Here is a 24737-nt window from a genome sequence, read left to right on the forward strand (position 1 = left end):
ATCAACGTGATCAACTACGACAGTCACTTTATCGCCACGTTTATCCAGTCAGACTGGGTCCCCGACAAGCAATAAATAATTTTAGCTAACACCAATACGCGCTTGTGATAGAATGTGAGTTGCTTCAAGTTCAACAATTCTTACAAATGTAGTGTCATTATTGATTATCAAAACCAAAAAAATTATTATCATGTTGTTAAACGTGGTTAGATTTTGTACACATACGTGTATTATTGATCAACTTTAGAGCGTCCAGCTCTTTATATACATATACATTTAGTGCTAAAATTTCATAAAACCCTAAGTATTATTAACAAGTTGAGGAGGAATGGAGGATCTCCTAAAGAGACGCAAACAATCAAGAGCAGATCGAGTTGTGGGATCCCCATAGTGGCCAACTTGTTAATTTAATCTCTCAAAGATAATATGATTACTGACACGTTTCGCCTGACAGAGTACGCCACGTGTGGTTTTATTCATTGATTCACGACAATATGCAACCAAGTTGCAGGGACATGATAGCATTAACATCTACCTAAGCATGGTCAACCAAGCTTAGACTAATTTTTTGTTTAGGCTTTTATCTTATTTTACTTGTAAACCATGCAACTTATATAAAACCGAGTTTACTATAAATTGGTATACTGGAATTTCTAAGGGTTGCAATCAAAACTCTATTAAAAGCACAATATGCAGCCTCCTTAGTGTGCCACGTTGGATCAAAAATTCAACCAGTAATATTGCAAGAATTAGACATGTCATTTGTCTTGGTTTGGGTTTCTTATTTGATTTTGGGCTTCTAATTCAACCCAACATTAGTTTGATTAAGTCTTCTTCTTAGCTCTCTCGAGCCTCTTCTCTTCGGAATTGATTTTGGGCTTCTTTTTTTTGATTAGTGCTTCTTCTAAAGCTCTCTCGATCATTCTCTCTTCTGTTACGGTGAACACGCCGATCTCCCCTTTCGACTTCCAAATCTTCCCCTACTCTCCTCTCCGAATCCGTTTTAACTCATGATTTCACCACTAACTCCCCTAATCAAACCTTAATTCATCTCATTCAATGCATTCTTTTCAACTTCCTCACCATTTTTCTGAGTATAAATCTCTTCTCTTTGCTTTTATGTCGATCAAAATTGAAAAGCTTTTCTCAGACAAGCAACACAATGGAACCCAAAGGAAGCTCTTCGATCTCCAGCGACCGCAAGACCAACAAGACGACCCTCGCCTCCTCCGCGCATGCAAGGCCAAACCGGAAGTCCACCGCATCCTCCGCCATGGTGATGAAACCTAACGGGAAGTCTGCTGTTTCATCTGCCATTCTGATGAAGCCAAACGCTTCTACCGCTCCCTCCTCCGCGCATGGCGATCAAGTGATGTTCTTCAGAGATGTTTCACTCGGCCCAACTGAAGCCGATTTGAGGTTTCGACTGATTCATTTATGGGAGGCTCGAAATCCAAGCACAAAAACCCTCATTGGACAGGAGATGATCCTTATCGACGAAGAGGTTCGTATGCGAATCTTCTACTACTCTTTCTACTCTTTCTCCTTTTTTTAATAATGCTCGATATATTGTAAGATTTTGACTAATCGACAATTACAAATGTTTTACAGGGAACTGTTATTCAGGGTTTTGTTCCTGCTGGGCGGGTTGGGTTGTATGAACTGGAACCAGGTTCTGTCTATAATCTGAGGAATTTTTTCGGCTCCAGGAACAAGGCTCAGTATCGGGTTACAGATCATAGCGCCACCGTTACATTCGCTTGGAATTCTGACTTATCGATTCTTGATAACCCTCCGGTTCTAATTCACGAAGATAGATTCAGATTCCATAGCTACGAGGAGTTTCAGGCCAACTGTGACCGTAAAGTTGATCTTTATGGTGAGCATTGTTGATCTTTATACTTAAAACTTTAAGTTATTTCCATATCCAATGAATATTATTCATACGTTATTGTTTTATCTCAGACTATGTTGGCCATATGAAGTTGGTGAATGGGCAGACTATCACTGAGCATATGGTCCTCGACGAAGTCGACATAGCTGAGAGGCGACATCTATGTGTTCATGTTCAGACACATGAGTAAGTTTTTCTAAATATTATACGGCTTTTTTGTGTGTTATGCTTAACACATGCTTTAAATCTTATGCAGTGGACCGGTGATGAAACTTTATCTATGGGACAAGGCCGCATCTGACTTCTGCGAGAAATTCAAATCTTATGGAAGCTCTCCACGCGTTCTGTTGGTCACCACAGTAAACCCTAAACATCTTGGAGGTTAGCATTTCACTAAACAACCGGATTAAGTCACTGTATTATTGGGATTAAATGTGACATTATTATATCGTGTAAGGCCATTTAGATTCTATTGTCTCTCATCGTTTATCGTAATTGGTTGTGTCCTCAACTAGAACCTAGCTGTAGTAGGTTTAACTGAACTGTATGAAGTCTCTTATTTTGTATTGTTAAGTGAGACGGTTCATGTGTTCATGTGTTCATTTTGAATCCTATTATTGCATCGCTTACGCATTTGGTTGGTAATAATGAATTCATGTGTTCTGAACAGGAACCCTTGCTCTCACTTCGATGGTATCATCTCGAGTGTTTATGGATAACGATGTCCAGCCTAGCAGGGATTATCTTGGATGGTAGGCATTTTTATATTCCGATATATTTTCCATTGACTTCTGCCTTGGCATTTCCTGTGACTTCAGTTCTGACATTCTTTTGGTTTCCACATTTTTCATAGGCTGAGCTCCAACTCAGATCTTGCTAATAAGATTAATGCTGAGGTTGTTACCAAGCCCGAGACAGCGACTCTAGAGGAACTTTTCGCCTACATCAAACAAGAGACTGCTAAGGTACAGTAGTTGTTCTGTATTCATATTCACTGTGTTATGCTTGTGAATTAATAGAGTTTGTATTATTTTCACTATGATAGGTTGCTTGGTTTGAATGCACAGCGACTATAGATGATGTTCTTCGGGGTTCTGCTTGGTATTATATCTCATGTGGTGGGTGTAATAGTAAGGCAGTCAAAGGGCCTAGCTCTCTGATTTGTAACAACAAGAAATGTGGGAAAAGTGATGTTACGGGCGTTGCTCAGTAAGTGTCGTATACATAGTTTCATTCAGTTTTTTTTTTCCACCACTAGAAGCTAATCCCCTGTCTTGGCAGATACCTCACGAGGATTTCTGTTTACGATAAGAGTGAGCAGGCAGTTTTTGTCATTCTTGGTGATGCTGGCAAGGAGCTGACTGGGAAGCATGCATCAGAATTAGTTGCCAGTTACTTTGAGGTAATTTCAAACCTAAGTTATTTGAACTTGCGTATATTTTCTAGCCCTATACATAGCCCAAGTTATCTGAACTTGCATATATTTTCTTGACATTAGGCTAATGAGGGCGTAGAAGCTGATCATTGCGTGCCGGTACCGCAAGCTCTACTTGATACAATAGGGCACACTTACAGATTTATTGTGAAAGTCTCAGATTATAATTTGTCAAGGAAGACTCAAACCATAACTGTCACAAAGATACTCCCACCAGCAGCTCCACAGCCTATAGCGGCCTCAGAAGAACACGCTGTTCCATCGACGTCTGATGATATCCTGAAGACTGGAGGTGACAGAGTTAGGCAAGCATCTGAGAGCCTTGAATCAGCTGAAGCCAAGCGCTGCAAGAGTGGCTGATATAGCTTCGACACTCCTCTTATGCAGTGATTGCTTTTGCTGCAGTTTGAGTTTCGTTTTTATGTTTACCCAATTACTTTGCCTTCACTCCAATTCTATTTTCAGACTTTTGTTCATTGGAGTCTTTCTGTTTCTTTGAATACAGTTTCCCATTATATGATTTTCCTTATGCCATTTTGCTTATTCTATTTATTAATACGCATATTAGTAATACGCATGATTTTGTTTACTAATACGCATTGGAACTAATATAGGATTTGTGATTATCATTAAGACAAACATCTTTGAAAGTTGTATATTTATTCAATCTTTAACAATCGTGATTTGGGGCATGAATTTAGCAGCTGATTATCAAGTCAACCTCAAGAAATTAATTACTCAGATCCTAAAGCATCTTCATTCCGTTGATATTAAGAAACAATAGTATACCTTTCGTAACCCATATGTTCCAAAACAATCTATTCTTCTCTCATATGTTCTCTCAAAGAAACATCTAAAATTATTCTTCACTCATATGCTCCAAATCAGTTTACAAATAATCATTGGAATTAGCTTCTAAGTTCATAAGATTATAATCGTTTAGCTACTTATATTTTTATAATAGATTATCAAAATAAACATACACAATATATAATAAAAGTTTTTACCTATTCCAAATTTCTAATTTACAATCAGATTGAATCTAAGATTCTCGATATTAACGGAATGGAGAACCCATCTCCTAACCCCCCCCCTCCGCGTCAAAATTGCAGATAACACATATCTTATTCCAGTTTGTGTTCACGTACTATTCTATGAATATTTTTCTAATATTTTTTTTAATTTATATAATTATGTGTTTTTACACATGATAAATATATACTTTTAAAATTTATTTATTGTTTACATTATAATCATAGATGTTAGATGTGCTAAAAATTTTATAATTATATTTAAATATTCCAACCATATGGAAATCGGAATAATTGAGAAATATACACTTTCCTTATCACGAAACATAATCAATACTCAGGTCACCAATTACATATACACTTTCTTTATAACTACAATAACAATATACACATTTAAAATATATTATAGAATAATATGGCAAATATGGGCTAAATTAGAAAAAATTGAATTAGTACAATATTTCTTTGCACTATGGGAGCGGATAACAAGAAAATGTTTAGTGCAAATCAATATTCTACTATAAGAACTATAATATACTCATATACTTTAAAAAATTATCTTTAATAAGCAATAAAAAGAAAATAACCAAAATGATAACTAAAGTTAATAACAAATCAAAAAGTATATATGCAATTACTAGATGTAACATATCTAAAATCATATGTCTAATTAAAGTAAGTTTAATTCTCCTAAATAGATCATTCTAAGTTTTGGTCACAAGAATAAACCACATCAATGACAATGACCAAAATGTTTCATTTAATATGTAAAAAGATCCTAATACCCTAGATATGTAAAAAAAATAAAAATAATAAAAATAAAATAAAAATGAATAAAAAATAATATAAAAATGAATAATTTTTTATATTTTTAGATTATATGTTTTCTAATTCGAACTTTTCAAAAAAAATAAAAATAAAATAAAAATGAATAATTTTTTATATTTTTAGATTATATGTTTTCTAATTCAAACTTTTCAAAAAAAAAAATCCAATTTTTTTTCCTATTTTTTTCCAAATTTTGTATATGTAATTTGATAATACTTTTTGAAACTATTTTTATTTTTTTATTTTCAATTTTTAATACTATTTCTATTTAATAACATTTTAAACTTCAGTCCCAATTCTCCACCGCTTATCTCTAAATCCTAAGATTTTGATTAGTTAACCATATATGTATAAATGTATATTTACCTTTTCAATAAAACATTTTGGTCATCATTTTAAATTCAAAATCTCATCAAACATGTTTTTATATTTATTTAACTAATAATTCACGTTTATCTGATACTCATTATTCTATCTATCAACAGAATAAAAACAAGTTAAAACTCTTTTTCTGATGATGGACATCTCCCTACTTCCAAGTACGTCATCCTATTCTATTAATTAAATAAATTGATTTCTATTTTTAAATTATATTCACTGAATTATTTTTAAATAATTGCAGGTTCTCTATCTAGAAAAGTCCAATCACATCTATATTCCTATTCCTCAATAAGTTTGCCATCTTATCTATAATTTCCGCTTTTTTGTTTTAATCCTTAGTATCTGTTCCTAATAATATGATAAACGGTTTATCTATGCGCTGTTTTTACTGATTTTTTATACATCATATCAGTCAAAAGAATCAATATTTTGTCACAAATATAATATGGATGAGAAGATAATGTTTTCAAATAATCCCCTTAACAATACTTAGAAGGTTTGTGTAAACATTTTAAAAACTATTGTTGACCAGTTTTATTAGGACTGAGAGTAAGAGGCCATTTGTTTAATTGAACTCGCCTCCGCATAAACACCATTTCATAAAAACAAATTCATTTGTTTAATTCAATTTCTTCATATTATAGGAAAAATCCGGGCGTAGCCCGGAAGACCCTCTAGTACTTATAAGAGTAATATCACTGAATTCTAAATACTTTTGAGATGAGTATTTCAACATCTGAAAACTCTATTTTAAATACAATATTTTTCTTGCTTAGTGTAAGGTCCAAACGTTAAAATCCCCAATAGAGATATTCCAACACCTTCTGACTTCTAAGACTTTATCCATTGGGCTTTACTTCTTTAGATTTTGCCCTCTCAATTTCTTTTGTTGGCCTGAGCGTCTGGATCCACGAAAGTACCACACAACCAATAAAACATTCACATAGTATATTTGAATTTCGTAGTGTACATGTGCACACCATTATATAGGTAAAAAGTCTTGCATAAACTTATCTAAACACACATAAAATACATATCTTGCGGATGACAAAAGTAAAATAAAAATACATATGTTAGGTTACTATCGAGTATGTTAACATACGGACTGAACATAGGGATTGGTGTTTGGGACAGGAACGGTGCAGATACAAAGTTTATTACCCTACGCAATAGAAACAGATTCATAAGTTATATATCTCTGATTTTTCACTGATGCCATCTTTTTTTTAATATAAAATCCGCCTAGTGTTAATTATATATGCAGCATATGCTTGTCACTTTCCCCCAAAGTAAAATTTAAGATAGCAACAATTACACTAAGCTCAGGCACTATATGTATGCATGTGTTTGTACATCAATTTTATATCAAGATATAAAATAATTTTCAATATATTTTTTTTTGTCACTGCAATAATTTTCAATATTTTGAAATAACTATATGAGAGAAAAGTGAATGGGAAAGGAGAGGGGACCATTGAGCAGATAACTCTCTTCTTTTTTTTTGAAGAGGAGATATCTCTCTTCTTCTCTTCTGTTTTCTTCAGTTTCTCCCTCGAGATGCCCAACCTCTTCACTCTTCATCTACCTATTAGCCAATGTATACAACTACGTAATAAATACACATTTTCGTCAGCTGTTTTGTCTTTAATTTTAACTTTTATCTATACATATTATGAATGGGGAATTCGGCCAAAAAAAACCTCAACTTTACACGAATTGCCAAAACAAACATGAACTTTGGGGCTGGTCAAAAAAACACCAAACTTTCATTGACTTTAGAATTAATTAACAATGTTTTCGCTGACTTGCCAATTTAGCACGCCGTCAACAAATTTAACAGAAATATTTGACGTCGTTTATTGTTGACGTTAAGTGAAACGACGTCGTTTTCAAATGAGATGAAACGACGTCGTTTTACACGATTTGAAATTAAAAATATGTAAAACCCTGGATTCGAACCCAGGTTGGTTGGTCAAATGGGAATGTATTATACCACTGGGCTACTGGTACTTTCAATGTACTTACTAACATGTTTACTTTTATTTGGTAGATATTAAATATAAAAAATTCTCTAAAAACTTAATAAGATCTTTAAAATTCCAAAAAATTAAAAAAATAAAGAAGATTTTTATAAAATTAATTTAGAAATTAAAATTAAAAATAAAATTTTATTTTTCTTTTTAAAAAATAAAAACTCTTCCAAAATTTTCTAAAAACTTAAAAAGATCTTTAAAATTCCAAAAAATTGAAAAAATAAAGAAAATTTTATAAAATTAATTTTGAAATTAAAATAGAAAATAAAATTTTATTTTTTCTTTTCAAAAAAATAAAAAATCTTCCAAAATTTTCAATTTTTTAATACATTTTCTAAAAGTTGAAATTAATTATACACACATAAAAGTTGATAATTCTAACTTTATCTTTTGCATTTTATTATAATTTTAAAAATTGGATTTTTTTTAAAAAAATGAAAATTTTGGAATTTTTTCGATTTTTTAAAGAAAAACAAATATTTAATTTTAATTCAAAATTAATTTTATGAAATTTTTGGAAGATTTTTTTATTTTTTTTAAAGAAAAATATTTTTTTTATTTTTTTTAAAGAAAAATAAAATTTTATTTTCAATTTTAATTTCAAAATTTATGTTATAAAAAATTTCTTTATTTTTTCAATTTTTTGGAATTTAAAGTTCGTTTTAATTTTTTAGAAAATTTTGGAAGAATTTTTATTTTTTAAAAAGAAAAATAAAATTTATTTTCAATTTTAATTTCAAAATTAATTTTATAAAAATCTTCTTTATTTTTTTAATTTTTTTGGAATTTTAAAGATCTTATTAAGTTTTTAGAGAATTTTTTATATTTAATATGTACCAAATAAAAGTAAACATGTTAGTAAGTACATTAAAAGTGCCAGTAGCCCAGTGGTAAAATACCTTCCCATTTGACCAACCAACCTGGGTTCGAATTCAGGGGTTTACATATTTTTAATTTCAAATCGTGTAAAACGACGTCGTTTCATCTCATTTGAAAACGACGTCGTTTCACTTAACGTCAACAATAAACTACGTCAAATATTTCTGTTAAATTTGTTGACGGCGTGCTAAATTGGCAAGTCAGCGAAAACATCTATATTATTAAAGTTGAAGTACACATTGAGATTGTTTGGCAACATGAATAGTAGTTAAAAAATAGTAGTGTTTGGAAATATAGATAGTAGTAAGTTAGAAAAAAAATAATGGGCTTATGTTACTAAAAATTTGGAAGTCCATTATATTATATTAAAAAGTAATGAGTCTATGTTACTTGATAATATATATATTCAAATCAAAATAATAATTTAAAATTGATTTATATCAAAAATTCATTCAAAAATAAATATATATTCAAAATTTGATTTTTACTAACATATTTTTCAATAACTATTATAATAATGTTTTCAGTATATATAAGAAAAATACAATACAAAGCCCAATTTCAAACACCAACTTAAATTATGGTTTTATATTTCACATTAAATTTAAAAATATAATTTATGTGATTATTTATATGATTGTACGTATAAAATATTATTAATTATAAGAAAACTTATTTGATGGTACGTATAAAATATGATTAATTATATGATAACACATATTTTGTAACGTATGATGACACATATAGGATATATATAATCGTGATTAGGGGTGGGCGTTCGGGTTCGTTTTCGGGTCTTTTTGGGATTTCGTGTTCATTTCAGATCTTTGAGGATTTGGTTCGGATTTGGATAATCAATTTAAATAGGTTTGGTTTAAATATTTGGTAGAGAATTAATAATTATTTAAGTATTTTTAGAGTTTTGAGTATATTTTAACTATTTAAGATATTTACGTTTGATTATTTGTATATATTTTCAAGCATTTAAGCAAACTTAAAAGTATCATATATATTCTTGATGTTTTTATATATATAAAATCTAAAAATAATTAATATATATAAGTATATAAATATATTTTGAATATCCAAAATACTTCGGTTCGGATCGGATTAGATTTCAGTTCTTCAAATACCAAAATTTTGAATAATTCGGATATTTAATCAATTTTGGTTCGAATTTAGTACTACTTATTCGGATTGGGATCGGTTCAATTCTTCGAATTCGAGCTTTTTTGCCCAATCCTAAATAGTGACATAAAAATCAAATAGCATCTTATTTTCTTTAAAAAAATACACCCGCACGGGTGTGCGGGTCAAAACCTAGTTGTTAATTAATTCTAAAGTCAATGAAAGTTTGGTGTTTTTTTGGCCAGCCCCAAAGTTCATGTTTGTTTTGGCAATTCGTGTAAAGTTGAGGTTTTTTTTCGCCGAATTCTCATATTGTCATATTCACTAGCAAAATTAAAGAAGCTAGCTTCAGATACGTTTTATTTTTCCATGTAAACCAGCTATAATCGGAGGGAACTGTTTGGAAATCAAAACTTAGTTTAATTGTATGGCCAGTTAACAAAAAAAAACCACTGTATATAACGAACAGTCATAACTATATACGACTACTATGCTAAACACAGAAAATTTAACACAAACACATAATCTACAATAACTTAGACTATTACAATTTTTAGTTAATCTTTCACACGCGGACTATATATAAACGTTTTTGGTAGAAAGACCAATTAATGTTCTGGATCATTGAGTCAACTATACAATGCTAAAATCTCAGAAATGTGGCTTCTGTCGAAATATATATGTATATAGTTAACGTATTTGTATAGTTTTGGTAGAGATTTCAAACTTCGATGGAAGAAACTAAATTCTATACGTCTCGAAATGGCATGCGTACCGACGGCATTGTATAGATTTTACTAGTTTATTTCAACGACCATAATTAGTAATTACGAGTTCTATTTTGTAATATCCACGTATACCTCACATTACTCATAAAGATGATTCATATTTACGAATTCTTTTTGGTCGCTAGAATATTTTAAAAGAGGTATGGGATCAATAATAACAGTCCAATTTTGAAAATGTATATACTTCTGTACCAAACATTTATATGAATAATTCAGAATTTGTCTTCATAAAATCCCTTTTCCAAAACAAAAACAAAAAAATTTGTCTTCATGGGTGAATTTATATATTTGACTTACGTCTTCAAATATGTTCGTATAGGACGAGACCCGTCATTCTCATGGTTAATTATTAATTGTTATCACGATACGAAGTATAAAAAAGCTATTAAATTCCAATCTTGCTCATGATAACCACAAACTTTTGGATTCAGTGAAGTAGACATGACTTAGTGGATTCTTAGTTTGTCCGATTTCTCCTTTTTACCATGTGATGTCTTAAAATATCATGATCATCATTACCCTTTATTTTCCTAACTACCTTTGTTTTGATTCATAAGGATATATATTGCTTTCGTCCCTTAGCTATTTTTTTTTTGTTAAGGCCCCTTAGCTATTTTCCTATTAATATCTTACAATCATCTTTTATATAAAGACAATGTACAATTTTGATACAAGTGCAAAGTAGCTATGTTATCGAATCATATAAATATATAAAAAAATTATTAACTCAATCCAATCTTACAAATATTTTTATACATTTAACTTTTCATCAGAGTATACAATAAATATATTTATACTATCACACATATTACCAGATCCAAATATATAATACATAGCAATTGGCCACAACCTTAGTCCGTAAACAAAACCTTTTAATAAATAAAAAAATGTTAAAACGATTGTCACTTGAAGAAAGTATAATTTAGGGTTTAGTGATGTCTAATAAATGTACTTGTGTCTAAAAGGCAGTCATGAGACTCATGACTCAATAAGGTAAGCGAGGCGTGCATTCAGTAATCCACAACTTTTATTAAATTGTCGATAACAGCATGCCCATGCACAATATATAAATAAGGACCATATATAAATATATAATATTACTGTATATGTGAGTTGCATTTCATAAATGGTCACATATGTATATATAATCAAGGTCTAAATTCACTCAAAATATATCTATATCTTTTATATTCGAATATCCGTAAGATATCCAATTTAAAAAGTGGGCTAAAACTCTTAAACATAAGCTATATCTGCTAAACTGTAAAAGCCTAGTTCTGATGATTTTTTTTAGGTGAAAATGTAAAGAAGTTCTGATGATTTACGAATTCATTACGTAAAAACATCATCGTTGTTGACAAAAAAATAATCATCGTTAAGTGCTGGTGGTTTTTACATCATTGATAATAAAGTGATATGGTTGTTAAGCCAGTTAAAAAAAAAAAAAAAAAAAAAAAAAAAAAAAAAAAAAAAGTGATATGGTTGTTTAATCGGTCATGGTATCATTATTATAGACCCAGGATCACTTTACTAGTGACTACTGACTGCAAATCTGCAATGGCGCCTGTAAAACATGGTGGATTACAATTTTGGGGAAAAAAACTCATATAAGTCTTTCACCAAAAAAAAAAAACTCGTATAAGTCCTGACTTTCTAATTATATCAACGAAATGTCAAAATTATATTGCTAGAAATGTTAGTTTACTAATTTGTGAAATTAAATTTAAGAATCGTGCATTAACCCTTTCATAACGATTAACATTATCTTGACAAAAACGAGTTTATTTATAATGTTTCGATTATCCATTCTATTAAAGCTGAAGTACAAATAATATTTGCATATTTTTAAGTGGTTCTTTACATATTTTTTTTATTAATTCCAATCAGTTTGTTTATTATTTTCTTTTAATGTTTTATTACATCTTTTACATTTATTTTTCACTCTTTCAAATTACTTCATTAATTGTATTTACCATAATAATTTGATGTCATTTATTTTACGTATTAATCATAATAATTTCACGTGTCAGTTTTTTTTGCTCCATTAGTGAAAATAATTCGGTTAGCAAAATTATTTTTATTTGTTTACATAACATGGATATTTAGATATACATTCAAATATAGTTTGGTTTTTACAGGTATGAGTTGTTGGATTTTAAAATTAAACTATGTTCAGATATTATAAATTTTTGGATAAGGTTCGAATTGGATTCTTTCGAATCCGGGTAATTTTTTAGGAACATAAAAATATCTAAATAACCTATATGATTAAAAATCTCACAAAACGATTTATAAAAAAAATAAAAATCAACACCTGTCCGGACGTAAGCTCTAGTTTTCGTATTAAGAGCATCTCAAAAAAAAAAATTCTATTTTAAAATTTTTTTGTTAAGTTTCTTTTGTATATTTTTGTTATCTAAATCTAGTTTTAAATATTTTAAACCTTCTTTTAAAGTTTTATTTAATTTTATGTGTAAACTTAAATTTTGTAAACAAAACTTAAAATATTTATGAGATATAATTTTTATAAGGATTAAAATAATAAACAAAAAATATTTATGAATTATAAATGTGAATTGTAATTGTATGGACCAAAATACAAATAAAAATATGAAATTTCAAATATATAGTTTCGCTCCTCAAAACTTCAAATTTGAAATTTTGAAATTCGTTTTTAGAGAGTAAAAAATTTCATATTTGAAGGTATATAATATATTTTGGAAATGCTCTAAGAGAAATAGTTAGATGTTTTGACAAGCTGCTATTATGTATAACTTCACGTCAATCTACTCTATACTAAAAGTAACAAATAGAGTGTTTTTAGCCTGTCCACGTCGACATATTTATTCCACCAATCAGGACATTTGCTTCGTCCACGTAGGATTTCGGTTCTTCTTTTTTTTTGGGTTTTTGGGCCGCGACTAAACCAAAACGACATCAAACGCTATGGATCTCATAAGGGATTGTGTGGGCTTGGTGGCTTGGTTTGGTTTATTGGGCTTTCTCTCTGTTTATTAAAAAAAAACCTCACCCACGCGAGGCGGAAACCTCGAAGCTCCGCGCCTCCATCTCTTCCTCTTCACCCTTTCTTCTTCATCGTTACAGAGATTTCGATCCACTACTCTACATTCAATACCCCACGACATCTCCAGCCATCAATTTATCCTTTATGACTTCGTTTCGGTTTGCTTTTTTCCCGGTCCTTTATATACTGTTCATCTCTTTTGCGTGGAAACCAAATCTCGAACTTCTCTCCTTACTCTATGGCGATCAAACCGAATGGAAAATCCCCTGTTACCTCCGATCACGATGACAGAATCATGCTTTTCCGCGATGTCACAACGGGTCCCCACGAAACCCAGCTGCGTTTCCGGTTGATTCATTTCTGGGAGGCTTGGAACCCTTTGAAGAAGACGCTTATTGGGATTGAGATGCTGTTAATTGACGAGGAGGTATTTGTTTTCAGCCAATATAGTTTAGACGCTTATTTGTTATTTAAAACGTTCTTTGGGTTTTTTTTGGCTCCTGATTTTATATCGATACGTTTCTTCGTTTTACCATATTCGATAGTTATTGAATTTGTTTTTAGATCCTCATTAGTATAGAGTAGATTTTTACACTGTCCTTAGTTTTTACAGAACAAAAAAACTATTAATTTGTACTGTATTTTCTCGCAGGGATCTGTTATCCAAGGATTCATTTCGCCAAGCCGTATTGAGAGACATTTGTCTAAAATGAAGCCTGGATCGCTTTACAAGCTCAACAATTTTTATGGATCAAGCAACAAAACCATGTATCGGGTTTCTGATCATGCGGTGACGGTGTCGTTCTCATGGAACTCGGAGCTCTCTGTTCTTGAAGACAGTCCCACTCCTTTTGATGAAGACAGATTCCGTTTTCATTCCTTTGAGGAATTTCAAGCTGGCTGTGATAGCAAAGGAGACCTCTACGGTAATCTCTGTTATCCCACACACCATCTATGAGTTGCAATGCTTGATGATTAATCTAGATTTTTGCTTACAGTGCTATGCGTGTTTGGTTTTGTTTGATTATGAGAAGTAGATTACTTAGTGCGCCCTACTCTTACTTTCGCGGTTGATCGGCCAATTACAAATAAGATTACAAATAAGGTTTACTAATTTCGTTTGTACCCTGAGGAGGATTTTTATTACTACACTTAGTGTTTGTTTTTTTTTTTTTAAAATTGGAGGATATTTTGGTTAGGATCTGTTAGCTGGTTGAGTTCTATGTCTGGTTATTTTCTATGAAATTGTTGAAATGCTTTTCCATATTTAGTCTTCTTATTTACACGCTTAATGATTAATGGTATAGATGTTCTTGGGCACATGAAGCTGGTTAATGGTCAGTGTCTCACGGGGACCCCAGTTTTTGATGAAGTGGAAATAGCTAGGGCGAGGCATGTGTTGGTTCATGTGCAGTCATACGAGTAGGTGTATTATTATTTCTTAAACACTTTGTCTGTCTACTTATATTAACCATTTAGTGACAATATTTTGCAGTGGACCTGTGGTGAAGCTCTACCTTTGGGACCAGGCTGCAAGAGACTTCTGCAAAAAATTCAAGTCATACGAACGCACCCCCACCGTGTTATTGGTGACAACCGTTAACACCAAGAGTCTCGGAGGTTCTGTTTCTAACTTTAGAAAATTTTCTTACAATTAGTTATCTACTCTTGCTGGTCTTTGAATGGGTGTTGCTTAATACAACAGGTACTCTTGCACTGACTACAATGTCCTCCTCACGTGTCTTTATGGACTGCGACGTCCAACCTACGGTCGACTACTCTAGCTGGTAAATCTATATATATTTACATTTTTATATTTAATCTTTAGCTAACTCATCCCATATCAATGAATGAATGGATCAAAATGTTACTACTCTGTCTCAGGTTGGGCTCTAACCCACAGAGTGCTGAGTTGGTTAATGCAGAAGTGGTTACTAAAAGGGAGACACTGACCATAGGAGAAATATTCTCCTACATCAGGGATGGATCTAATAAGGTACGAATTGATGTTTTTGGGCAGTGAAACTATCAACAGTCATTTATTAAAAATTTTGAGTCTTATGGAGCTTTGCTGTGTAGGAGGCTTTTTTTGAGTGCACGGCTACGATTGATGATGTGGTCCATGGTTCAACCTGGTATTACATATCCTGCAGTGGTTGCCATACTAAGGCTACGAAAGGCCCAACTTCTTTGATGTGTTCAAAATGTGGGAAAGTCAACATATCAGGAGTACCACAGTATTTATTCTAACTCACTTCTCAATTCTCAATAACAATTTGAATGGTATTAGCTTATTAATTTCTCATGGCAGGTACCGTGCACAGATATCTGTCTATGACAACAGTGAGCAAGCTGTTTTTGTTCTGCTTGGTGATGCTGGTTTTGAGTTAACCGGGAAGCATGCAGCCGAGTTAGTCAGCAGCTATTTTGAGGTAAGTTTCATCACTCGGAACTCTTAGTGTTGGTACTCTCTATATTGGTCTTCACGTAAGAATTGAATATTGATAATCTTCAATGTCAGGCTAATGGAGACCAAGGAGTTACTCAAGAGGTGCCTTTCCCGGAAGCTTTAATTAGCACTATCGGTCAGAAACATAACTTTTGTGTAAAAGTTACACAGCACAACTTAGATGGCAAGTCTCGATCTTTGACTGTGACCAAGATTCTCCCTATGGAATCTCCACCAGTCACAGAAGCTTCGGGAGGAAACTACAACCCGACAACCTTGGAGGACGGATTTGAGACTGGAACAAAGGTGTGTGAAGCTTCCAAAGTCAGTGGGGATTCGGCAGAAGGAAGTAAGAGCAATGGTGACATTGATGAGATGGGCAAAGCAAAACGCCTTAAGCGTGGGGTGTAGATGTTACGTGTGTCGTAGCATGTCTTGCATGGGATTACGTTTAAACTTTTTTTTTTTTTTTTTGCTCTCTCTGTTATTGACTTTTGATTTCTTTCAATCTCTCTAAAGTTTTTTATATACTCTGAATGCTTATGTTTTGATTATCATAATTCTACTTCTTAAGGCTTATAACTCTGTTTGTTTAGGTGTTTAGAAATATAGCTTTGTGACAAACAGGTCAATCAATACCGAATTTGAAAATCATTTTTTAACGAACTATTGTTTTTTTTTTTGAAAAATGTCTGTAATGAAAGCAACATTTTAGGAAAAAAAGGAGGTTTTCAAGTTCATATTTTATTTTGGATAAAAACGTGTTCTCCAATCTACGTAATTACTACACTTTCCATAAAATTGTTGAAGGCATAAATTTAGTACCGTTTATGGAAAAGGAATCAATCAAGTAATCAAGCAATACCTAAACCATATCAAACACGATTTTTTTAATCGAGAATATATCTTCCCATTTTTTAATCAGCCAAATAATTCGATTTTACCTAAATCACATCAAACGCGATTATTTCTTCCGTATCTCTCCCCTTTGGCTGCTGCCCGGTAAACCAAGCTTTCTTTCTCCGTTTTGAAGCATCCCCTAAAGCTGCTGCAACCAAGCTTCCTATTTCCCATCTTTAGTCAACGCTAGACTCAACGTACTGTGGAAGGTAAGACTTTTTAAATCGACCAAGAATATACAAATCTTAATCCATCAATCTAACTGCTAATCAGTTTCATTATAAGGTTAGAAATATATAAGGAATGGAGCAGCCACATCTTCCACCCCCTTCGCAAACTGCAGGTAAACATATCTATAATCATCCTAAAAATCGCCTTATAGGAATGGTCGTCGGTATATGCATATGTCGCTAGATATATTAATTGTATTTCTTAGGCCATAAACCAAGATATACATACATATTGAGACAAAAGGTTAATCAAATGTTTAACGTAACTTTAAAATAAAAATTTATATAATATAAACTTTAATATTTATAGGATAGTGATGCAACGGTTCGTGCATGCAGTTAATAATTAACAAAGCTTTAGAGATGCAAAGTCGAGTGTGACTTCTTAGAATATATTAGTTAGTGCGCTACCTGTTTAAAATGAAACATGTGTTCTATAAATATTACAAAATGATCAAATATTCGATTTGATGTGCTAATATTGTATAAAATAATGTCTCCAGAATTTTTAGATTTATAATGATCTACTTTTTTGGATAGGATCAATACTGATTTTTTAAAAGACTAAATAACACCATGTCATTCTTATAATTATTTACGTTCTTTATTACGTTCGAATTATTTCTTATGAGTATAAAGAACAATTCTATAGCCAATGATATTTAATGGCTATATAAATTATGTTTCATAAAAAAATCAGTGCATTGTATGCTAAGTGCCTTTGTTTAGACAGACAATCTTTAATTGTTAGACAACTATAGCCATATACTTAACTATCACGAACGTTAGTTTCAATTTTTCACAACTAATATATGTATATATATTAGTTTCTAAGTCTTCACAGCAATATGTCTCGAGTTTTTTTTAACTGGAAATTTGCGGAACTGAAAATTATATATGTATTTAACTTAGATCAGAAATAATATATATATATATATATGGTATTTGTTAATTTATTCATTCAGGATCTTTTTTGAATATTGTTGTCTTACCGTTTATTCAATAATTTTTATACATTGTTTTTTATTCGTAAATTTTCCATTTTATATAGTTTATTGCTAATCTAAAACATATATTAACTATTCATAGTTTGCTTATAAATCTCAGTTAAAATTTAAGCGGAAAGAAAATAAACTAACCATCACAAGAAACTTATAAAATTAACATTCAGGAATAAATGCTCATTCACACCAACGTTTAAAGACAAAAAATTATATATTTAAACCCACCCTATTAACCACATTTCGACAAAGACTTCACCCCACACAATTACCTCAACAATGAGTGACATACCACTTATATCTCATAGAATCTCGCATCAAAGAAGATCTACAGGTGGAAACCCTGAAACAAACCCAACCACGAGATGTGTATTGTTTGCTTCGGAAATTACAACCAACACAACAATCTTTGTACTATTACATGCGGCCACAGTTTCCATTTCCCTTGCATTGATCAGTGGCTTTGCAGAAACATAAGTTATCCTATTTGCAGAGAAAGCAATCTTTGATGCCAAACTTTCCGAAAAATAAAAAAAAGTCAATTGAATTCTGAATTCTAATATCCTTTTGGTCTTCATTTTATTATGCCATTTTGTATAAAAGTTATTATATTTGAAATCCCATGTTATTATACACAGTTAATATTTTTAACATAAAACTCAATATTCTAATTTAAATTTTTAAAATAACAGAAAAACTAATTTCTGTCTGAGCTCGAGACCAAATCCGTACAATAATGTTTCTATATTTTCGGTTATTAAAAAATAACATAAACAGTAACATAAATATAAAAAATAAAAAACATTTTCGTAACAATATTTAACTACCTATCAGTATCTTATTACAATTTTTAAATCGTATATCTTTTAGTGACATCTTCCATGCAACACATTCCTCAAAGAATCCACCAACTTCAAGAAGGGATTTCAATTCGTCCTATCATCGTATGTATAAGAAATGTTTGGGACATCAAAAAACACCAAACCGATAGTACTCGAACTTCCATCGGCTTCATGTGCTACGACCACAACGTAAGCCTTTTCTAAACTTCTATATATATATATATATATATACAAATATCTATATATTTCCCAATCCACCATATTTGATTAAAACTACTCACTGCTTCCTTAATTGGTTCGGCCCTACAAAATATTTTTCACACCCAGGGACAACTATTAGAAGGTCGGGTCACCGGAGACATTCAGCCGAATGATTCAAAAAACTTAACTGAAGGAGATAGTTATGAGTTTTCGAGATTTTATGTCATACATAATTCCCGACAACGGAAGCTCACCCAACTGCCGTACTATATTCAGATCGGCCAAAGGACAACAGCATTGAATGTTACACTTGATGGTCCGATGTTCCCAGTTCACAGTTTGTCACCTCAGAGATACACAAATCTATTGCGGTTAGCCAGTACACCCACATACTTACCAGGTAAGTATGTCATTCCAATATTAGTTAAATAAATATGTATATTTATTTTAAAATCAATGTGCAGACGTCGTGGGACAGATAGTCATAATACAAAAAATAAAACTTAACCACCCAGAACTCAATATTGATGCTACGATTGGCCTACGACTGAACAGGTTAGTCTTACACAATAGTTTTTAACAAAATAATTATTATCTTCATACCACATTTCTACCTCAGGTCAACGATTGTTAAACTCATATTGTGCGACCAGCAAGCAGCAGATTTTAGCATCCTACAAAGCAAGAAGAATAGAAAATTTAAAGTTATGATCATCACAAGCGTAATTCCTAAACTAATCCAAGGTACATATTTCAATTTAACACATCAAAAATAATACATATATGAATATTTTTCTTATCAACATAAAAACAATATCCAATATTTGCAGGCAAACTTATACTCCATTCATCACCAGCAACAGTTTTCTACTTCAACAAATCAATTGATTACATAAAGCATTTCAAAAGGCGAATTAGAGATTATGCAAAAACATGCAGCACAGAGTGATCTTCCTTCATTCATAATCCGGATTATTATTCTCTCTCTCAAAGAACTTGATACCTAGATTTGTTTTCATTAAACTTTATTTTATGATTGCTTTCCTTTATTTTCGTGAACTTATCCAAGATGAGATTTTGATCTTTTTAAATAAAATAATCTAAATTCTAAAACTAAAACAAATATTTTTTACAATAATTAGTTAATTTATGCTAAAGATGATAAATAAACCAAAATTAAATACATATCCGTGCTCAGCCATGCAAGTTAGTGAGCAGTAAGGCATGATCAGAGTGAATAAGAAGTCCACTATAAATATGTGGTCGTTTGGAGATAAAATTGTGGAATAAATATGTCGACGTGGACAGGCTAAAAACACTCTATTTGTTACTTTTAGTATAGAGTAGATTTATAATTATATTTTTAAATACAACATAAATTCAGGACTTACAGCAATACACAAACAAATATAGATAAACACATTAAATTCAGGGGGAAAAAAATCTTCATAAAACTTAAATTTCCCATTATTATACAAATATGGGAAAGCTTTTTTTTTTTTTTTGGTATGAAAGCTTCAAAGAGAGAAAATATAACTGTACTATTTTTTATTCCAGTCTCTACTTTTTACAAAAATCATCTTCCTCCCATATTAAGCAGTTACAAAAGCATTATATAATTAAGATTTGGTAAAGATATTATACTAAAAACTTTTCTTAGTTCACAAATAGAATTCACTCACCCTGACCTGGCCACGATTTCCTCAGTCAGGCGAGTGCACATAGATCAAGTCAACAAAAACAAACAAGTCAAAAATATTAACATCCATCCATAAATGCTATTATAGGTTTTAAAGACCTCTAATTTATGTAATATTACAAAACTCCAAATTCTTTTAATACAATTAAAGTTTGACCATTACATATATTAAAATAATATTCTAGCACGATATTCAACTGTAACTTTTCAACTATTACACGTTAAAAAATATTATTAAGTATGCTTCGTTTTTTGAAAATGGGGTGTTTATATTTTAAATAGGTTATTGGAGTACTTTTTCTTTTGCTGAACTTATTCGAGATAAGAAGCTATTTAAATTAAACTTTGTTGTTTTCAATATCTAAAATAAAATAGAATTATCATAAACTAATTAATTCTTAGTTATAATCCAATTCCTCATCTTTACTCATTTGAGTTCATTTTTTAAAATTTGTTTTGTAAAAAAACAATTCAAGTTCTGAGTATATGAAAATTTTAGATTCTTAATGATCTAAATTTTGGTTAGGATCAATACTGAGTTTCTATTCTTATTTGTATGTTTATAAATTGTATTAGCCTTTGCTTTTCATTATATGATTATTCAAAAATTTATATGGGTTTATTTATATATAATCTATTAAAAAAGAAGTCATGATACCTTTATGTCTGATTTTTTTTATTTGAAAGATTCTGAAATTATGTATGGAATTTTACATAAGTTAGTTATAACATATTTATTTTTGTTTAACATATTAATAAATATCCTACGAACAATGTTCAACCACATCTTTCAAATATGTTTTTAAATGTTATCAAGTTGTATTTTCGAAATTTTTTTTACAACTGTCCAAGTTGAAACATCTTTCTTTAATAATTATAATTCATAACCCATAACTTCCTAAGACCAGGAAAAGTTTTATAATATGTAACTTATTTTCTATTCAACCTATATTAATGTTATATTAAAAAACTTACATACTTTCAACTATTTAACCCCATGCATCATGTATCTATTTTACAACTCATCCAAAAATCTAGACAACTCCACTAAAATCTAAACATGAGTCTAATTTCTTGGATTGTACGCCACAAAACTTCACAAAGTCTGACATCTCCAAAAAGAAGCATCACCATGAATATAAAGAGACGAAATACACAACAAACGAAGATCGTGATCTCTATTGACATGAAGACAACAAGTAGTGGTTATCTAACACACGAAACAGCAAGCAATATGGAGTTTATGCTTGGTTACCACGAGATCGATTTTGACACGATTACTGAGATAATCGAGGAGGCTTCCGCCGTTGCCGCACGCAATATCCCAACACTCAATAATCCCACCAATATTGATTTTGATATAATTGTTAAAATAAATGATCTTAATCCAGACGCTATCCGCAGAATTGACCTGGATGTTTATCTCATCGAGCTACGGGATAATCGAAGGGATACAATTCCTAGCGAAAGAAATGACATATGTCCAATCTGTTGGGAAGAGTTTGGCACCGAACTGGATATCAACTCCTTGAGTTGTTATCATACCTATCATCATCACTGCATCTCGAACTGGGTTGAAAAAACTTTAACTTGCCCATATTGTAGAGCAGTACTTGCTTAATACACAATAAATCCATTATCTTATCTAATAATTGTTTCCCCTGTTTTAAATTTTTAATTGAAAAAGAAATAATAATAATTATAATTGAATTGCATCCGTAAAGAATTATTATTATTATTATGTATAAATAAAGACGTGTCGGGTTTTAATTAGGAAAGTGGGTTTTAAAGTGATACTATGATTCATATTTATAGAAAATTAAGACAGCCCCATATATATTATTTTATTTCGAAATCTTTTTTAAAAAACATGCTGTTAATATCTCTATTATAGCTGGAAAGATTAACATCCCAAATCAAATTATTACTAATACTACAAATACAACAGTTATTATAAACCAAAGATAGTATTTAAAATATACTAACATCACCAAAACAGTATTACGTTATTATAAAGATCAAATCAACCTTCACAAATAAGTCAAAAAAATTAACATCCATCTATAAATGCTCATTAAAACCAACATTAAAAGAATTATATGCTCACTAAATTAAATAACCTCAATTATCTTTCCAAGTATTATTAAATTATAAAGATTTTTAAACAAAAAATATAGATAAACTTAGTGTATTATGGTAGTTAGTTTTCTCATTTCCTAACAGATTATTTTGGCAAACCCAAAATTACGATCGTTATTAAATCCAAAGAGATTTCTTTGATAATTTTATGTTCTCAAATTATTATAAGAGGATGGATAGATCCAAAGAGAGAAAATACAACTATCCAATTTTTTGATTCCAAAACAAAAACTTAGATACATTGTCTTAAAAACTTCCCCTAACATATAAATTCCAGCGAAACTGAAACACTTTAAATAAAAAACTCATAAAATTAACATTCAGTAATAAATGCTCATTCACACCAACGTTAAAAGACAAAAAAATCATATATTTAAACTCACTTTATTTCCCACATTTCGACAAAGACTTCACCCCACACAAACACCTCAACAATGAGTGACATACCACTTATATCTCAGCGAATCTCACATCAAAAAAGATCTACAGGTGGAACCCCGAAGCAAACCTTCCAAGTTTATTCGAATAAAAAATATTATATTTGAAATCACATGTTATTACACACTTAATGTTTTTAAACATAAAATTCAATATTCTGTTTAAAATTTTTAAATAACAGACACATTAATTTATTTTTGAACTCGAAACCAAATCCATACAACAATGTTTCTATATTTTCTGTATTTATAATATATCATTAACCACATTTTGACATTTTGGGAAAAAAAGCGCTGTCTAGATGTGATTGAGCAAGAAAAAGGAATAATGAAAGATGAAATTTCACATAAAAATAAGACATCATATTTGGATATATTTAAAAAATACTTACAAATATATTATATTCTTGATAATTTTAAAATTAATTAAACAGAGGCTAAATTATTAAAAATTAAAATACAAATAAAACAAAATCAATATTTTGTAACATCAAAATAATAATTGGATAAAAAATATATTATGATAATAAGTAGATTAAAGATTTTGAAGATTTCTAATTTATGTAATATTACAAAACTCCAAATTTGCTTATTACAATTAATATTCTACTATTAGATAGATTAAATTAATGTTCTAGAACGTTATTCAACTGTCAGTTCTCAACTATTACACGTAAAAAAAATAGAATTTATAATTAGAAAAAATTAAGACCCACCTATATATTATTTTAGTTCGGAATATTTTTAAAATACTTGCTATTATGATTTCTATTATAGCTGGAAAGATTAACTTCGCAAATCAATTTATTTTAAATACTACAAATACAACAGTTATTGTAAACCAAAAATAAAAATAAAAATATATGAACATCACCATCACTTTTAAGCCCATTTCCAAAATCTATTTATTTTGGGAACCATATAACCATTTCCTAGCTATTTATTCTACCCATTACTATTGTTATTAGTTTATTTAGATCATAGTTACATTGAGAGTAGAACAAAAGAATATAGAAGTACATAAATTAATACGTATAAATAAAAACGTGTATCACGTAAAGATATCAAATTAGATTAGTACTATACACGAAACAGTGTATTATGTTTTCATTATGAAATTGGATTAATACTCTATTTAAATGGATACTAATAATTTAAAATTGGAAAAACCTAATGACCCACAATTATTTTATTATAATTAGAACATTTCAAAATTCTGTCTAGATATTTAATTACCTTCTACTTTGAATTTAATCATAACTATAATACATTACTTAATATAACGAAGAAAATAACATTATCAAAACTACAGGAGGATCCACGCAAAAGAGGAAGCGAGGCCGACCACGTGGATCACTTAATAAACCAAAAGGTATATATTTACTACCCAAAATAGCTAATCCTAAGAGAAATTGTC

At 30.5% G+C, this 24737-nt stretch overlaps 2 protein-coding genes and 1 long non-coding RNA gene across 3 annotated transcripts; all 3 read left to right on the forward strand.

Moving 5' to 3' along the window:
• The first annotated feature begins 1251 nt into the window (after positions 1–1251).
• LOC106369008 lies at positions 1252–3863 on the forward strand. The gene is made up of 9 exons (XM_048781158.1): positions 1252–1504; positions 1612–1879; positions 1966–2080; positions 2151–2275; positions 2565–2646; positions 2748–2859; positions 2940–3103; positions 3176–3296; positions 3393–3863. Exons 1-9 carry the CDS (start codon positions 1274–1276, stop codon positions 3687–3689), a joined length of 1515 nt encoding a protein of 504 aa, XP_048637115.1. The 5' UTR covers positions 1252–1273; the 3' UTR covers positions 3690–3863.
• A 9259-nt stretch (positions 3864–13122) lies between these two features.
• On the forward strand, positions 13123–16282 carry LOC125609573. The gene is made up of 4 exons (XM_048781088.1): positions 13123–15418; positions 15502–15659; positions 15734–15854; positions 15944–16282. The coding sequence occupies exons 1-4, from the start codon at positions 15269–15271 to the stop codon at positions 16280–16282; spliced, it is 768 nt and encodes a 255-aa protein (XP_048637045.1). The 5' UTR covers positions 13123–15268.
• A 2211-nt stretch (positions 16283–18493) lies between these two features.
• Positions 18494–22859, forward strand: LOC125609562. Its single transcript, XR_007339778.1, has 4 exons — positions 18494–19445; positions 19510–19600; positions 19665–19789; positions 19876–22859. It is a non-coding gene; the product is annotated as an uncharacterized LOC125609562 (long non-coding RNA).
• The last annotated feature ends 1878 nt before the right edge of the window (positions 22860–24737 follow it).

The sequence above is a fragment of the Brassica napus genome, chromosome A5, assembly GCF_020379485.1.
Source record: "Brassica napus cultivar Da-Ae chromosome A5, Da-Ae, whole genome shotgun sequence".
In the NCBI taxonomy this organism is placed as follows: Eukaryota; Viridiplantae; Streptophyta; class Magnoliopsida; order Brassicales; family Brassicaceae; genus Brassica; species Brassica napus.

What these genes read in the sequence shown, in the direction of transcription:
- LOC106369008 (XM_048781158.1), top strand. Translation starts at nt 1,274, where the DNA reads ATGGTGATGAAACCTAACGGGAAGTCTGCTGTTTCATCTGCCATTCTG. An exon ending in GTTCATGTTCAGACACATGA is followed by an intron (nt 2,081 to 2,150) that starts GTAAGTTTTTCT and finishes AATCTTATGCAG; the next exon opens with TGGACCGGTGATGAAACTTT. An exon ending in TCAAACAAGAGACTGCTAAG is followed by an intron (nt 2,860 to 2,939) that starts GTACAGTAGTTG and finishes TCACTATGATAG; the next exon opens with GTTGCTTGGTTTGAATGCAC.
- LOC125609573 (XM_048781088.1), top strand. Translation starts at nt 15,269, where the DNA reads ATGAATGAATGGATCAAAATGTTACTACTCTGTCTCAGGTTGGGCTCT. An exon ending in TCAGGGATGGATCTAATAAG is followed by an intron (nt 15,419 to 15,501) that starts GTACGAATTGAT and finishes TTTGCTGTGTAG; the next exon opens with GAGGCTTTTTTTGAGTGCAC. An exon ending in AACATATCAGGAGTACCACA is followed by an intron (nt 15,660 to 15,733) that starts GTATTTATTCTA and finishes TTCTCATGGCAG; the next exon opens with GTACCGTGCACAGATATCTG.